The sequence below is a fragment of the Galeopterus variegatus genome, unplaced genomic scaffold, assembly GCF_000696425.1.
Source record: "Galeopterus variegatus unplaced genomic scaffold, G_variegatus-3.0.2 Scaffold381, whole genome shotgun sequence".
NCBI lineage: Eukaryota > Metazoa > Chordata > Mammalia > Dermoptera > Cynocephalidae > Galeopterus > Galeopterus variegatus.
The window spans coordinates 678076-695135 of NW_007726492.1; the positions used below are offsets into that span (position 1 = coordinate 678076).

General features: G+C 38.9%; 1 protein-coding gene across 1 annotated transcript; it reads left to right on the forward strand.

The window, feature by feature from the left end:
- Positions 1–5421: 5421 nt before the first annotated feature.
- LUZP4 (leucine zipper protein 4) lies at positions 5422–13634 on the forward strand. Its single transcript, XM_008568154.1, is given in 7 exon segments — positions 5422–5494; positions 6861–6995; positions 8354–8472; positions 11363–11723; positions 11758–11925; positions 11985–12668; positions 12766–13634. Coding segments are annotated over 7 exon segments (2409 nt in total).
- Positions 13635–17060: the final 3426 nt, after the last annotated feature.

Here is a 17060-nt window from a genome sequence, read left to right on the forward strand (position 1 = left end):
TTTTAAAACAAGCTATACTTTAGGTTTTTTTTTTTTTTTTTTTTTTTTTTTGTCTCGTGGCACATTTCTAATTTGGGGTCACAGAAATATTTTCTTAATACCTATTTTTCTATTATATTTCAATTTGAACTTTTGTGAATTTAATATGAAATATTTGTGATATTCTAAATACTAGTTTTATTTCCAGAAAATGTAGCATAGAATGGGTGTTCAAGATTATATAGCTGAATTATATTTTTTTCCTCACTTTTGAATCTGAAGCACCTTCAAGATTAAAATTTTCTGCTTACTTGACTTTCATCACCATTGGTATTTTAAATACCATACTGATGTCTGGACTCTGCATTAGTTTAGATGAGTACTGCGCCATACAGTCTTGTCCTGAGGAGACACATATCAGTACAAAATATAAGTACAAAGATAAATGAAATGGTATTTGGCAAAAGGTGAGGTAAAAGATCTGTATTATACAAAGCTTTTCCACTTTATTGGGAACCACAAGAACTTGACTTTGAAAATAACAAACATTTTTGCTTTTAAAGATTGAATGTTACATTAAATTTACCCATCTTCACATTTTCTTTGACTATCCTCTTTTTGTGGTCTAGACAGCTTTACAGCTTTCATTAAAACAAGTTTCCTTTAAAATGTGGACTTAGTTTATAAAGATAGCCAATAATAAAGTAAAATTTATTAGATAACAGAAAGGATGGTAGCTTCCTTCCAGTAGCTGTGCAGCGATTATGTAAATGATCTCTCTGTTATTTAAAAACATTGATCATGGACCAACCAGCTGCCAAAATAAATAATTAAATAAAAGCCTTAACCAATTTTCTAATTTCATGTGATACTTACCACATTGCCCAGCTGATAGAATGTTCTCAGTAAGTGCTCGTTGTTTGGTAGATTGACACAACACTGTGCTAGAGATCGTGTGGGATTCTCCCCCACACACTGTCCATAACCCTCACTACTTGTGCCTTAGCTTCTACCCCTTACTTACTGTATATCGAAGTGCTGACTCTCAAAGCTTTTCATCATTTGTATCTACCTTATCTGTTGAACCTTTCCCCTTATAACTCTCCAGCACTAATCTTTCATTCTAGTCAAGCTGATCTTCTCCCTAAACATATTATATTAATTCCTGACGTCAACCCTTTTCTTATGTTGTTTCTCTTTCCTGGAGTACCCAGATCGTTCCCCTCTTTCAAATCCTATATATCCCACTTGCCTCTGCCACAAGGATTTTGCAGCTTTCCAGTACATAGTAGTCTGTCTTTTCTCTGCAGTCCTGGAGCATTTATTCTCTACGTCATTCAGTTCTTAATTAATCATATACAGGCAATTCACAGATATCAAATGTGTTATGTTCCAGTACCTCATTTGTATCCCAGTTGTTGGATGCATAAAGAATTTCCTCCATAGAAATAATATTATAAGAAGTAAATAGGTTTCTAGGGCAATGCACAAAAGTCTATTTGAAGTACATATAGCAAAGATATAGTACTGATATTCAGATTGCAAAAACCATTTATAATAATGTTTTATGCAATAATGCATTTCAGGGTCAAACTGAGAATTCTAGGAAGGCTTCTCCCCTGCCATATACTAAAGACACCTCTCTCCCCAATTGAGCCTCATTTTCTTGGTGACCTGGGGAGATGTTTGATAACTGGTGGTCCAGTGAGAATACTGTGAGCTGAGAGGGAAGAGTTTTCTGCTTGCAGGGGGATGGATAGAAGCGGGGGAGGCTGTGAAGGTCCCTGTGGTCAATGTTCCCATTGCATCTGAGATGGATAGGGAGAGGATTTCTTGTTCTTCTTTTCCTTTTTCCCTGACACCACCCTAGTATAAACTTTTTTCACTCTTGGACTATTGCAATCCATCTGCCTCCTACCAAAATAATTAGTTTTACTTTTTGTAGTCTCATGCTATTCTGCAGTCTACTGTCAATCACATATTGATATTTTCCCAAACCATCATTTTCATGATCTCACTCCTATGCTCTTTGAAGGCTCTCCATTACTCATAGCAATTGTTTGCAATCCTGGCTGAACATCAGAATTACTTGAAGGACTTTAAAAAAAAATACAGATACTTGAGTCCACTCCAGTACTACTAAGTCATAATCTTGGATAAGGGCCCTATATTTTAAAATAAATCTCCCCAGGTGATTCTGATACACAGCCAGGGAGAACCACTGACCTCTAAGACAATGTTTAAAAATCTTAGCAGGGCTTTGTGTGGTCTTCTGCCCCATTTTTTTTTTTTCTCTTTGAAAGAACTTCCCTGATATGTCATGAAGCCTTGTCTCTTGTCTCTTTTTTTTTTTTCCTTTTTGTCTTTTTCCGTGTCCGGCAACGGACCGCAACCCTCAGTGTCACGCCCGTACCGGACCGGGACCGGCAATGGGATCGCAACCCTCGGTGTCGTGCCCGCACCTCGCTCAGCCACTGAGCGGGAACCGGTCCGTATGTGGGATCCGAACCCTCGGCGGGAGCGCCGCCACGCTCCCAAGCAGCGCACTGCAGCAGTGCGCCACCGGGCCGGCCCCAGATTTATGTTCTAATCCCAGTTTCGTCATTAGTTAATCTTGAGCAAGTCACTTCCTCTCTCTGGGTCTCAGTTTTCAAATCTGAAAAATGAAGTATTGGTGCTTTCCAGTTTAATGCTTCCATTCCAAATTCAGAGTGAGTCTCAGCCTCTTTTTACCTCTATATTTTAGTTAATGCTATATTTTTAGTCTTATTTCAAGAAAGGTGATTTAGGAGACAGTTTAAATGAAACAAATGTGTGGGTGATTATTTTCAAGTCTGAAATATACCCATGACATCCTATTCATCTTCCAAATAGAGTTTCAATTCCCAGTATTACAGACTGTCAGGAGAAATTGCTGCTGTCTACTGTGTAACTTGTTTTTTCTGCACTCTACTTTGGTGTATATGTCTTCCCTTGCACAAGTGACCTCTTTGACATGTAATTAAATTGTGGAATAAATATAACAAAACTGAGAAAATACCAAAGAGAAAATTGAATTTCCCCTTGGTGTAATGAATTTTATATAGCAGCTGTGGGTATAGTTATTAAAGGTGATCCCATATTACAGGATTACTGATATTATTAAGAGAAGCCATCACTATCACTTATGAGTCTAAGTTGCATGAAAGCAGTGACATTTTGAATAAAACCTGAATCTCAACATAATAACAAAATCTCTTGTAGTCCAGGGTAGTGAACAGCCTTAGAGTAAGGCTAAATAAGTGACAAAATAATGTATTATTGAGTCAGAGATTCTCTTTACTGTAGATTTGGCTGGATACCAGAGTATATTTCCGCATTCTCTCTTCTAGAACAATTACTGTGAGTCAAAATATCTTGATGCTGTTGGCCAGGTAGCAGATATGAAACTTATACACATTTGTCAAATGTGAACTATGGCAGTTAATCTCTGCAAAGTCTTCTTGGAAATGATTCTTCCAGACATTTTTATAAAAAGCCCATTTCATATGAAATGTACAACATTTTGCTTTCTGTAATACTACTGCTATTTGCTACTCTTTCTCTGATGTTTATTCATTCATAGCAGTAGGGGTAGTTTGTTCATTCATGTTATTTGGATTGGGTCGAATTGAGATGGGAAAATATTTCCATATGGTAATGTATTCAAAAGAAAAAATGTTTTAAATCCTGTGGGATTAATGTGGCACTGCCAGGATAACAGTAAGACTGAAGTCATCTTTATAATGTGTGTATGGGCCGGCCCGGTGGCACACTGGATGGTGCGCCGCTTGGGAAGTGCGGCAGCGCTCCCGTCCGAGGGTTCAGATCCCATATACAGACCGGTTCCCGCTCACTGGCTGAGCGAGGCGCGGGAGCAACCGCCGAGGCTTGCGATCCCGTTGCCGGTCCCCGGTCCGGTACGGGGGCAACACTGAGGGTTGCGATCCGTTGCCAGACACAGAAAAAAGACAAAAGACAAAAAAAATAAATAAATAAAATAATGTGTGTAAGCTAAAAAATAAACTGAGGATTTGATTATAGGGCAAGAAGACTCTCAGTATTTCTGGAGCCATTTCATATGCTTTGCTTCTGAGTTAAAAAGGATAATGTGAGTTGCAAGTGGTTTGATTGAAACTCCAAACAACTTAAGCCCTCTTGTGCAAATGAGGTCAATGACAGGATTTAAAGCCATGCCTTAGCTTTCCTGTATAGACTATATGACTCAGAACAAACCTGGTAATAGTTTCATACCAAATCTTAGGCTTCGGCCTAAGAAATCAAAAGGACAGGGCAAAGTGGGTGCTTGAAAACTGGATCGGAGGCTGCTGTTATACTGCTTAGATGCTATCTCTACCCTGGTACATCAAAACTTGGTTTTATGCAATTAATTTCAAATAGAATTGAAAGGAAAGTGCGATTTTAATAGGAATACCACATTCAAATGAGTGGCCACTGGCCTGGGTGCTACTGTCATAATTTGGGGGATAACTGTGCTTTTGAAGGAGGAAGTATAATATAGTGGCAACAATCTCGGACAAAGAATCTGTCCCAGCTTGTTAACATATTAATTTTGTGCCCTCACGTAAGTCCTATAACTCTGTATCTTTGTTTATAAAGTGAGGATAATCTCTGCTGAGCTTTAACGGTGGGTGTATAGTACCTAGCATATATCAGACACTCAATAAATGAGATAATAAATAAATGAACAAACATTTATTGAGTGTCTGATATATGCCAAGTACTGTGCCAAGAGCTTTTATGTGGAAGTGCTATATCAACTTTAAAGTGCTATTCAATTGAAAGATGTTATTATTAATAAACATAGTTTATCCATTCAGACATCCCTGTCAAAAGCATTAGATAAATGTTTATCAACTGTAGCTGTAGGTTTACATGAGCCCCAAGAGATTTTGTATTTATTTAATTCCCTACATGATTTTAAGGCAGAGCTAGCCACTTGGATTATCTTTGGTGACTCGGAGGAGTGGAAAAATTAAAAGCCACTACAATTTGATAGGAGTGCCAAAAGATGCACTGATCCCAGAGCACTCTCTTATGTCTTTGTAAAAGGTACCAACTCAGAAAGGAATTTGCTCTTCACTTTCTCCTCTGCAAAGTTTTCCTATCCCATTTAGAAAGTTGTCCATCTTGTTGAGTCCCTGTAAGCTAGGATAGGAATTGTTTCAAAGATGATGGGGAGGTTGGAAATTAAAAAATATTCCTGTGGTGTCCTGTATGATATTCTATTCTTGAACTCCTTTATATTGTAAGGAGAAAAAGAAGCCTGTACAGAGATGTGTACAGACTTTAAATGTAGAACACAGGAAAAACAGAATAGAGGAAAAATTGAGAAGGAGAGGGAATACATAAGAAATACAAGGAAAAAATCAAAGACTATGTCTCCAGGAAATGTTACAGCTAATGACCGCTGAGATTCAGACAGAACCAAGGCTTAAAGTGGGATTGCCAAGAAACGGTTCTCAGTCAACTCAAAGTTTGAAGACCTTCTAACTTTTCCTATGAACCCCAACACCAAGAACCACAAATTGCAAATTTAATAGGTCATTTTGTAGCAAAAGATCAATTATGAATTGCCTAGAATTTTTCAATTACACAAATAAATTCTCTGGGTTCTGCTATGGCGCAGAGAGTGTTAACTTTTTCTCTATTGTGGGTTTTGATTTTTTTTCTCCCCAGAAATTGATTTTATTTGGTGAACCCAAGTCTTAAAGCTTCTCAATAAAGAAAAAAATCTACATTTAAAAAAACAAAGAAAGAAAGAAAGAAATGGTACTCAATTGATTGTTGAATTTTACCCTGACTTTTATTTTTGGAGATGTCAACCATTTTAAGGAAAATCAGAATCAGATATTTACAGACCTGAGGCAAGACTAGTACTAAGCAAAATAATAAAAGATTAGTTAATCTTTGGCACCCAGCTGCCTCTTTTGTACACTTTCAGCTCCTCCTCTTTCTTTTAGTATCTCTAGCTATTTTCAAATGTCTAACTTGTCCTTATTTCTAAAGATGTTTTGCATAAGTAAGCTTTCATTCACTGATAAAACATCCCACCTATAGACCTATCCATTCAAGATGTTGCAAGAGATATTTTAGAGCAGTCTATACCTGTCTCCCATCCTTCAAATCATGCCATGGAAGTGCACTCTCCTTGAGTACATAAAAACATGCCTGACTACAAAGTAAAGTCTGATTGCTTCCTGCTACTACAATAATCTAGGTTCCTCACCTCTGTGGTGTCGCCTATGAACGTTCATCACCACTTTCTTACTTTTCTCACTTCCTTTCTCTCACTTTGTTACTCTTCAAGAAAATACATGTAACTAATTGTCTAGCACTTATTTTTAATCAGAGATGACACAATTGCTGTATATTTCTTTGAAACTGAAATAACATTTAGTGATATCACTTATTTAGATGATCTCTCCCTTGAGCTATTGTAATCTGAAAGTACTTATTTTTGCATAAATGAGGTTACCATAAATCTGTTTAACAGGATTTTTTCTTTATTGCTCCAGGAAACTAACCCTAAAATATCTGTATTGTTTGATCTTTGTTATGGTTTTACAAATTCATTATTATTAAGTATTATCATTTTTCAGGGCTACCAATTATTTAAATGTTCTGAAATATGATGAGATAGACTATAGATTATTCATTTGGGGCTGGCTGATTAGCTCACTTGGTTGGAGTGTGGTGCTAGTAAAAGCAAGGTCAAGACTTCAGATCCCTATACCAGCCAGGCACCAAATAAGTAAATAAATAAGATTATTCATTTGAGACACATTGTTGTTACCTTGCTTTTTTTCATTTTCTTCACTTTTATGTGTTTTCTAATACAGATGACATTATAATCCTTAGAAATATAAAAGACACAAGCATTGCAAAAGAAAAAAAGAATGAGAAACAGAACCATACAAAAGATAACTCAGCTTCAAGATGGCGATCAAATGCTCGTAGGTATCACCAGCAGAGAGGTAAAGTATACTCAAAGTCACACATGGTGAAACAAGTTAGAAATATTTGTGAGTAACTAGGTAAGCAAATTCAAGAACTTGCAATGTTGTTTTAAAGTGGCATTGCTGCTTGTTTTATTTTTCGTGGACATGGAGTCATGTAGGGTTGGTAAGAATTTATGCCATATCAAACAGTAAAAAAACATTTTTTTAAATTTGTATGAGTTACTTCCCTAAGGAAGGGCAGGATGAGAAAAGTAACCATATGATCTGAGACATGTTTTGTACCTGTTTTCAAGCCTGACTGCTTGGTCCAGTTCCACTTTTAGGAGGCAATACAGGAGGGATAAGAACATGGTCAATAATCTGGGTACCATGGCATCCACATTTTGAAAAAATGAATGCTGTCGGGCAAAGACAGTGGGATAGAACATGAGGAATGTCCTCTGTGTCCCTAACCACATTGGTCAGTGCAGTGTGCACATTTTAATATGAATGCACTGCGGATTGCCATAGTAGAGAAATCTTTTCAATAGTTAAAAATCTCCATGGTCTAGTCAATAGGTTGGAACCATCTTGACATTGTGCATACTCTAAGCCCCTGCCAGTTGCCTACCCAGCTTCATTATAGTCATTATTTGAATCTCTCAGTGGCTCAGCCTGCTCTGAGAAATGGAAGGATTGTGGTTATTATAGGGGCAAAGCAGCTAAGAATGGTAAGATGGCCTGTTCTCACGTTGCTAACCAAACATAACATTGATCTTTGTGAGCCTTTTGGAGATCTATATTCTTTGATAGTTTCTTAAGCTGTCTTTATACCCAAAGCAAAGCAGACAAGGCGAATATCTACATAATTAATACAAAACAGACAGTTTCTTTCCATTTCTCCTTTTTCTATGGGAGTATTCTTTTAATTAATTTCAGATAATACTTTTCAACTTTGGTGGCATATGATACCAAATTTGAGGTACTGTATGAGTATACAGAGAAGACTACCCTATTAAGGTATGCAAATAAAACTAGTATGGCAAAGACCTGTTCTAGAACACCTGTTCAGTGAGACTCCCAAATGATATCAGAGTAATGAAATATCAAAAGTTTTGGGCCAAGCCTGTGGCGCACTCGGGAGAGTGCAGCGACGCTCCCGCCGCGGGTTCGGATCCTATATAGGAATGGCCGGTGCGCTCACTGGCTGAGTGCGGTGCGGGCGACACCACACCAAGGGTTGTGATCCCCTTACCGGTCACGAAAAAGACAAAAAAAAAAAAGTTTTGCAAAATCCAGTGCATAGCTTAAGAAAAATGAGATTATAGTTAATATTTCTGAAAGATATGTTGAATTTATTGACTGAAAATACAGAAAATAATTATTTTTCAAAGGATACTCAAGATTCAGAAACAACTCTGAGGAAAGAAATTATGATAAAAAACCATACCAAGAAACTTCTGGATTCAAGTCTGGACAAAGCCCTTTAAACAGGCAGCCTTTAATTACACAGGTAAATAAATACCAAGAATTAGCCAATATAAAGGGTCTTAAATTTAGTATATTTCATAATATTAAGTATTATTTAAAATTCTATTGAGAGCAAGGATTGTTTCTTAGTATTCCTTCATGGTGCATTGAACATAATTTAATATTTGTTAGTTGATTTTCCCCTGGAACTATTTTAATAAACATTTGGTTTTTGCTATTTTTAGTCATTGCTAGACATTTTGAATATATAAAATGCCAAAATGGATTATTGGTTATTGAGATTTGTCATATATAATCATTCTATTTTTGTCCTCATACAGAGTCTTTGATCTTAAGTTAATGTATAAAAACAGTTTTAGTAGCCTTGTGAATTAATTGTAAAAGCCAGAAGTCAGATGATATAGGATATGAAATATGCTCTAGAACCAACAGGAGGAATAGACTATAGTTGTACAAATCCATCACTTCTAAACTTGTGTAAGTTAGCCACTCACTGGACAGCAATTTGAGAGGTGTTTATATCCAGAGTCATAAGACAACATTGGTGTTAATGTTTCAGCTTGGTCTATAAACCAATTCTTCTTAAGGTGTTATGTGGTCATTTAGTAAAAAAGTGGCTGTTCTGGGAACTTAAACCATTTTTGCCAAATTATGTAAATGCAAATATTTATTTATTTGGAGAGGAATGTGTTGCATTTCCAAATATTTGAAGGATTAATTTAAATTTATTGAACAAATATTGATACAATGTCTATTCTGTGCATGCATTATGGTACCAGAACAGCCTCCTTCAATACAGTGGTAGATAAGAAAGATAAGAAGGAAATGTAGTGCCAGATAGGATGCATTACATATTCTAATAGGGTATAAGTTATACCTTGTAGGGATGCAGTCATTCATTCTGATTGGGGGGATTTCAGAAAGTTTGATGTAGAAAATGGCATATGATCTGTGCCTTGTAGGATGAGGGGGCTTGTGATAAAGTTTGAAAACAGGAACATGAACTTCCTTCTGCTGCACGCTGAGATGCATAAATTAACTGAGAATATTGTAAAACAGTATTTTCAAATTGAAAGCATCCTTCCATTGCTCATACTTTTGAAACTTCTGAGACTGTCATTACCACAAACCTACCAGAAAAAAAAATACCCTGCAGTAAAGAAATATATTAAAATTTAAGCATAACTATTTTACCAATAAAATGAATAATTACAGTATTCAATAATGCTTTGCAATTCTAATAAACTAGTTTTTACTTCACAAGATTTAATCTTGATGTCAGTAGGGTACAACCGTATTTATTCAAACAAATTTCTTGTCACAGAACGTTTTTGCTTGTTTGTAGGGAAGGAAAACTAATGTGCATTTCATTTTCTAAAGGTAGGAAATCTTTAGTACCCAATTAGATGAAAATATTTCATATACAAACATTTATGAGGGGCCGGCTGGTTAGCTCAGTTGTCGGGGTTTGATCCCTGTATCCCCCAGCCGCCAAAAAAAAAAAAAAAAAAAAGAAAAGAAAAGAAAAAAATCATTGACTGAAGAAACATTTATAAAAAGACTGTAAGCTCCTTTGGAAAGGCACTTGAGAGATGGGTCTCAATCTTATCTTTCATGCTGACCCATTGTGCTCCCAAAACTAGTCACTTAGAAAGGTGAAGAGGTACATGTGCATTCCACCCAATCTCTTTATTCAGGTTTTTCAGTAGAAAAGCTGGAGAGTGGCCATGGCTTTATGTTTTGCCACAAAAAAAAAAAAAAAAAAAAGAAAAGAAAAGAAAAAAATCATTGACTGAAGAAACATTTATAAAAAGACTGTAAGCTCCTTTGGAAAGGCACTTGAGAGATGGGTCTCAATCTTATCTTTCATGCTGACCCATTGTGCTCCCAAAACTAGTCACTTAGAAAGGTGAAGAGGTACATGTGCATTCCACCCAATCTCTTTATTCAGGTTTTTCAGTAGAAAAGCTGGAGAGTGGCCATGGCTTTATGTTTTGCCAAAGCAACTACTTTTTCATATTTTTTATTTTATTAAAGTTTTCTGTGCATAATATTCTTTATGCTGGTACCTCTCCTGCTGTCTATCAGGTGATTCCAGCTTCTGGTAGTGTTATATTGGAAAATCATAATGCCAAATCTAGACATGTTTTGTATGCTAGTCAACATTTGCTAATGGAAAGCTTGATTTCTTAGCATGATCCATAAGATTTTGTCCACTTACATTAGAGTAGCCTCATAGAGATGTCAAAGGTTTTGTTATTTCCATTTGGCTAATACACTCCACTGCCCTTTTGGTTTAAAAATTGAAAAGGTGGAAAGGCTAAGTTGTTTTCAAGCCGGTTTACTTGAACGGTTTTAAGCCAACCTTCTGCTTCCTTAATAGCTTCCTTCCCCCCATTAACTTTGTCTTTTTCTCTAGAATCAAATATTGATTTATATTGAAAAGATAGTCTCTTTTTAATGATCATCAGTGAGGCAAAGAATAAACAGTATGATTTTGAACACTTTCCGTTGATCCTAAGGATTTGTACTAAAAATATTATTAAATATTCTGTCTCTCCTCAACTATAAGGTCACAGAATCTGTTGTTTCTTTAGTAAACCATTGATTCAGAAAATGGTAGGTAACGTATGACCTTGGAATTTATTCGAATTCATAAAGCAACTAATTTTCCATATTTTTTTATTTTATTAAAGTTTTATGTGAATAATATTCTTTGTGCCAAGGACATGCAACAGCAGAGCTATTCTTCAAGTTAGTTCTGAAAACTGTTTAGTATATAAAAGTAGGCACAGTGGAATTCTAAAAGAAACAGTCACCCATAGAAATGGTCTTGAGAAAATATTGTTACAACTTAATCAAATTAAGGGGTATATGTTTCATTTATTTTGCCTAATTGGGGTCCTTTGCAGGAGAAGAGCAATGACAATTACAAAGCCCAAGCAGAGAAGAATCAAGACAAATCAGAGGGGAGCCAGCATCAGTTGGAAGGAAATCAAGGCAAATCAGAAGGAAATCGAGGCCAATCCGAAGAAAATCGACACCATTCAGAGAGATCTCAAGGCCACTTAGAGAGATCTTATGGTCAGTCAGTGAGATCTCGAGGGCAACTAAAGAGATCCCTTGGTGAATCAGAGAGATCATATGGCCCATCCAAGAGATTTTATGGTCAATCAGAGAAATCTCATGGCCAAATAGATAGATCTTATGTTCAATCACAGAGATCTCATGGCAAATCAGATAGATCTCATAGCCAATCAGAGAGATCTCGTGGCCAATACAAGAGATCACATGGCCAATCAGAGAGATCTCATGGCCAATCAGAGAGATCATACGGCCAATCAAAGAGATTTCGTGGCCAATCAGAGAGATCTCATGGCCAATTAGAGAGATCTCATGGCCAATCAGAGAGATCTCATGGCCAATCAGAGAGATCTCATGGCCAATCAGACAGATCTAATGGTCAATCAAAGAGGTCTAATGGCCAATCAGATAGATCACATGGCCAATCAGAGAGATCTCACGGCCAATCAGAGAGATCACATGGCCAATCTGAGAGATCACGTGGCCAATCAGAGAGATCTCATGGCCAGTCACAGAGATCTCATGGCAAATCAGAGAGATCTCTGGGTAAATATGAGAAATCTAACAGTCAATCAGAGAGACCTCATGGTCAATCAGAGAGATCTAATGGTCAATCAAAGAGGTCTAATCGCCAATCAGATAGATCACATGGCCAATCAGAGAGATCTCATAGCCAATCAGAGAGATCTCGTGGTCAATCAGAGAGATCTCATGGCCAATTAGAGAGATCTCATGGCCAATCAGAGAGATCTTATGGCCAATCAGAGAGATCTCTTGGTCAATTAGAGAGATCACATGGCCAATCTGAGAGATCACGTGGCCAATCAGAGAGATCTCATGGCCAGTCACAGAGATCTCATGGCCAGTCAGAGAGATCTCTGGGTAAATATGAGAAATCTAACAGTCAATCAGAGAGACCTCATGGTCAATCAGAGAGATCTAATGGTCAATCCAAGAGGTCTAATGGCCAATCAGATAGATCACATGGCCAATCAGAGAGATCTCATAGCCAATCAGAGAGATCTCGTGGCCAATCAGAGAGATCTCATGGCCAATCAGAGAGATCTCTGGGTCAATCTGAGAAATCTAACAGTCAATCAGAAAGACATCATGGTCAATCAGAGAGATCTAATGGTCAATCAGAGAGGTCTAATGGCCAATCAGATAGACCACATGGCCAATCAGATAGATCACATGGCAAATCAGAGATATCTTGCAGCCAATTAGATAGATCACATGGCCAATCAGAGAGATCTTGTGGCCAATCAGAGAGATCTCATGGCAAATCAGATAGATCTCATGGCCAATCAGAGAGATCTCATGGCCAATCAGAGAGATCTCATGGCCAATCAGAGAGACCTCTGGGTCAATCAGAGAAATCTAATGGTCAATCAGAGAGACCTTGTGGTCAATTGGAGAGATCTAATGGTCAATCAGAGAGGTCTAATGGCCAATCAGATAGATCACATGGCCAATCAGAGAGATCTCATGGCCAATCAGAGAAATCTCATAGCCAATCAGAGAGATCTCATGGCCTATCAGAGAGATCTTGCAGCCAATCAGAGAGGTCTAATGGCCAATCAGCGAGATCTTGTGACCAGTCAGAGAGATCACATGGCCAATCAGAGAGAGCTTGCAGCCAATCAGAGAGATCTTGTGGCCAATCAGAGATATCTCTTGGTCAATCAGAGATATCTCTTGGTCAATCAGAGAGATCACTTTGTCAGTCAGAGAGATCTAATGGTCAATCAAAGAGATCTAATAGTCAATCAGATAGATCTTGTGGCCAATCAGAGAGATCGCATGGCCAAAGGGAGAGATCTCGTCACCAATCAGAGAAATCTTGTGGCCAATCAGAGATATCTCTTGGTCTATCAGAGATATCTCTTGGTCAATCAGAGAGATCACTTGGTGAATCAGAGAGATCTAATGGTCAATCAGAGAGACCCTGTGGTCAATCAGAGAGATCTAATGGTCAATCAGATAGATCTTGTGGCCAATCAGAGAGATCGCATGGCCAAAGGGAGAGATCTCGTCACCAATCAGAGATATCTCTTGGTCTATCAGAGATGTCTCTTGGTCAATCAGAGAGATCACTAGGTGAATCAGAGAGATCTAATGGTCAATCAGAGAGACTTTGTGGTCAATCAGAGAGATCTAATGGTCAATCAGAGAGACCTTGTGGTCAATCAGAGAGATCTAATGGTCAATCAGATAGATCTTGTGGCCAATCAGAGAGATCGCATGGCCAAAGGGAGAGATCTCGTCACCAATCAGAGATATCTCTTGGTCAATCAGAGAGATCACTAGGTGAATCAGAGAGATCTAATGGTCAATCAGAGAGATCACTAGGTGAATCAGAGAGATCTAATGGTCAATCAGATAGATCTTGTGGCCAATCAGAGAGACCGCATGGCCAAAGGGAGAGATCTCGTCACCAATCAGAGATATCTCTTGGTCTATCAGAGATATCTCTTGGTCAATCAGAGAGATCACTTGGTGAATCAGAGAAATCTAATGGTCAATCAGAGAGACCTTGTGGTCAATCAGAGAGATCTAATGGTCAATCAGAGAGATTGCATGGCCAGAGAGAGAGATCTCATCACCAATCAGAGAGATCTTGCGGCCAATCAGAGATATCTCTTGGTCTATCAGAGGTATCTCTTGGTCAATCAGAGATATCTCTTGGTCAATCAGAGAGATCACTTGGTCAATCAGAGAGATCTCATGGTCAATCGGAGAGACCTCATGGTCAATCAGAGAGATCTAACAGTCAATCGGAGAGACCTCATGGTCAATCAAAAAGATCTAATTGTCAATTGGAGAGACGTTGTGGTCAATCAGAGAGATCTAATGGTCGACGGGAGAGACCTCGTGGTCAATCAGAGAGATCTAATGGTCGACTGGAGAGACCTCATGGTCAATCAGAGAGATCCCATGGTCGACTGGAGAGACAACATGGTCAGTCAGAGAGATCTCATAGTCAAACAGGTAGATGTCATGGCCATTCAGAGAGATATCGAAGATACTCATCAATACGAAGATTCAGAACATCACCCAAACCTGAGTCCGAATTTGACAGGTAAAAATACAATCAATGCTTTTTTTTCTTTTAATTTTATTAATTTTTTTTACATTCTACGATGTTGTTGTAGAGCAGTTGGGAGAGAGAGGGAGAGTGGAAAGGGGAAGAAAATGGGATGGAAGAAGGAGGAACGAGGAGAGGTGGGATTGAGGCTGTGGTACCCCCCACATTCCCACAGGGGAGAGTGGTGGGCTCCCAGTGGTGGCTTGGTTATTGCTGGACTGCGTGCAGATGTCAAGGGGGTGCAGCAATAGCTCTTGCTCCCCACGACCCAGCTTAGAAACCTTGGGGCCCTTCTTGCTGAGGCTTGCTGGATGTCACTGGGCTGGTTGAGCATAGGAGGGTGTCGAGGCCCTCGGCGCCCTGCCACCCCAGCTCCAGAGAGCCCAGGGCGCCTCTGTGGCAGCTCAGTTGTCACCGCTGGGCTGGTTGTTCATGCAGGGAGGGATGTGGATAAGGCCATTGGTCCCCCACCAACCCAGCTTAGGAGAGCCTGGGGCTTTTCCTGCAGTGGCTCAGTGATCATCACTGGGGTGGTTGCACTTGTGGGGGTTGTGTGGCTAAGGCCCGAAGCCCCCATTCTCAGGATAGGTTGTGGGTGTCAGGGGACATGTTTGAAGCCCCTGGCCCTCCCCTCTTCCTGGCTTGGTAGCCCAGGGGACTTCCAGTCCTGCTTGGTGTTATAGGTGTTCTTTGGTGAAATGAGACCTTTACTAGTTATCAAACTTTGTCTCTGGTTGTAGGTACTTTGCTTTTTCTTTCAGTTCTGTGTTGGATTATTTCCTGTTCCCACCACTTAAACTCTGCACTAGAACTAATTTGTTGTCCTTTGCTTACTTCTAAAATGGGGGAACTTCCTGTGGGGACTAGTACTTGAGCTCTGTGGTTGAGCTAAATTGCTGCTTTGTTGCTAATCCCTACAGAAGGCTTTTTGTGCAGCTTAGGTTTTAATAGTTGACTTTAGAAGTACTTCTGAATCTGGTGAAATCTGATGCACCTGGGTTGTATAGAAACACTGGTCTGGGCCTGAGTCTTTTCATCAAACTGCACCCCTTGCAATTCTATATTCATGACCAATCTCCTCTGAGTGGTCCTATGCTGATTGGGGATGCAGATCAGCTGTCCTTGTTGTGCCCCAGTGTTCCCCTGATGAGCCCATCGCCCCCACCACCTGTGCTCCAAACCCTTCCCATGGGATGGGCCAAGCTCCAGTCCCTTGTGATGACTCACCGGCCTCTGAGTGGCTCATTTTTTTCAGTTGCTGTGGCTCCTTGGTCCTATGAGGGTCCATGGGAATGCTGTTGGTGGTACTGCTGGTCTGGGGGCCGCCAAGGCCCTCTTTTCCCCTGCTGCCTCCAAGCAACATCATCCAAAAGGCACAGCTGTGACTTTTTGCCAGCTCCTGCTCTGTGTGCTCAGCAGCTCCAGCCTTAAAGTGGCTGTGGCACGAAATGGTCAGAGTGGTTTTTTCTTTCTCTCATCGTGGCTTCTCTGGCCTTCATGCACTCCGTAAGTCTTTCCTCCTCTTCCCCTGAACTCTAGCAGCCCCAGCTTGGTTGTTCTTGCTTTTTAATAGTTCTAAATTGGTTGATTTGTGGGAGAGAGTGACACTGGGGACCGTCTATTCTGCCATCTTGACCGGAAGCCCTACAATCAATACTTAATGATTAATACAATGTGTTGGAGTGATATGGAAATGTAAAGGAATGCTTTATTTATCTATATTTTAATGGCTAAATATGTATTTGTTGTAACAGACATGTATTGAGACAAAGATATTAATGGAATGGAGGAATATATTTGTGGTATCAATGTTCTTTCAACTTGCTGGTGTTCTCTAGCTATCACCTATTTTTCCAAGGTGTCCCATTAAGTTGCTCCATCTAGGTCTGCTTTCCCTGGCAGTGCCACATGTACTCAGCTACTGAGTCTTCCCCACAATCAGAATACATTGACTCAGTTTCCTATTCACTTTGGACATTCCAACCTGGCAAGCAAGCTAATCTAACAATAAACTATGCTAAATTGATAATATATAATATATGATAGTGAATTTTTGTGTTTCCTTCTTCTATCTCCTTCCTGAACAGTCCTCAGAGAGTCCTTAGTAGACAAATGACAGATCTGTCTTCTGGCAGCTGAAATTTTCTGCTTCCCTCAAATCAGACCATAGGAGAGGATGCCTCTTCTATGCATAGATGCAATATGAACGTTTTAAATATATTTTGAATATATTTTATATATTCACTGCTGCCTTATAAAACAATTAGGGCAGGTTTGTCTACCCTAGTAAAAGAACCAGAGAAATTTAAATAGTACTGTGGACTGACTTTTAAAAATCATAAGACATCTTTATTGCAATTTGTTAGGTTACTGAATAAAAATTTATTTTTAATTTGTATTTCTCAGTGATTGCCCTCAGTTTACATTGGCTATAAATG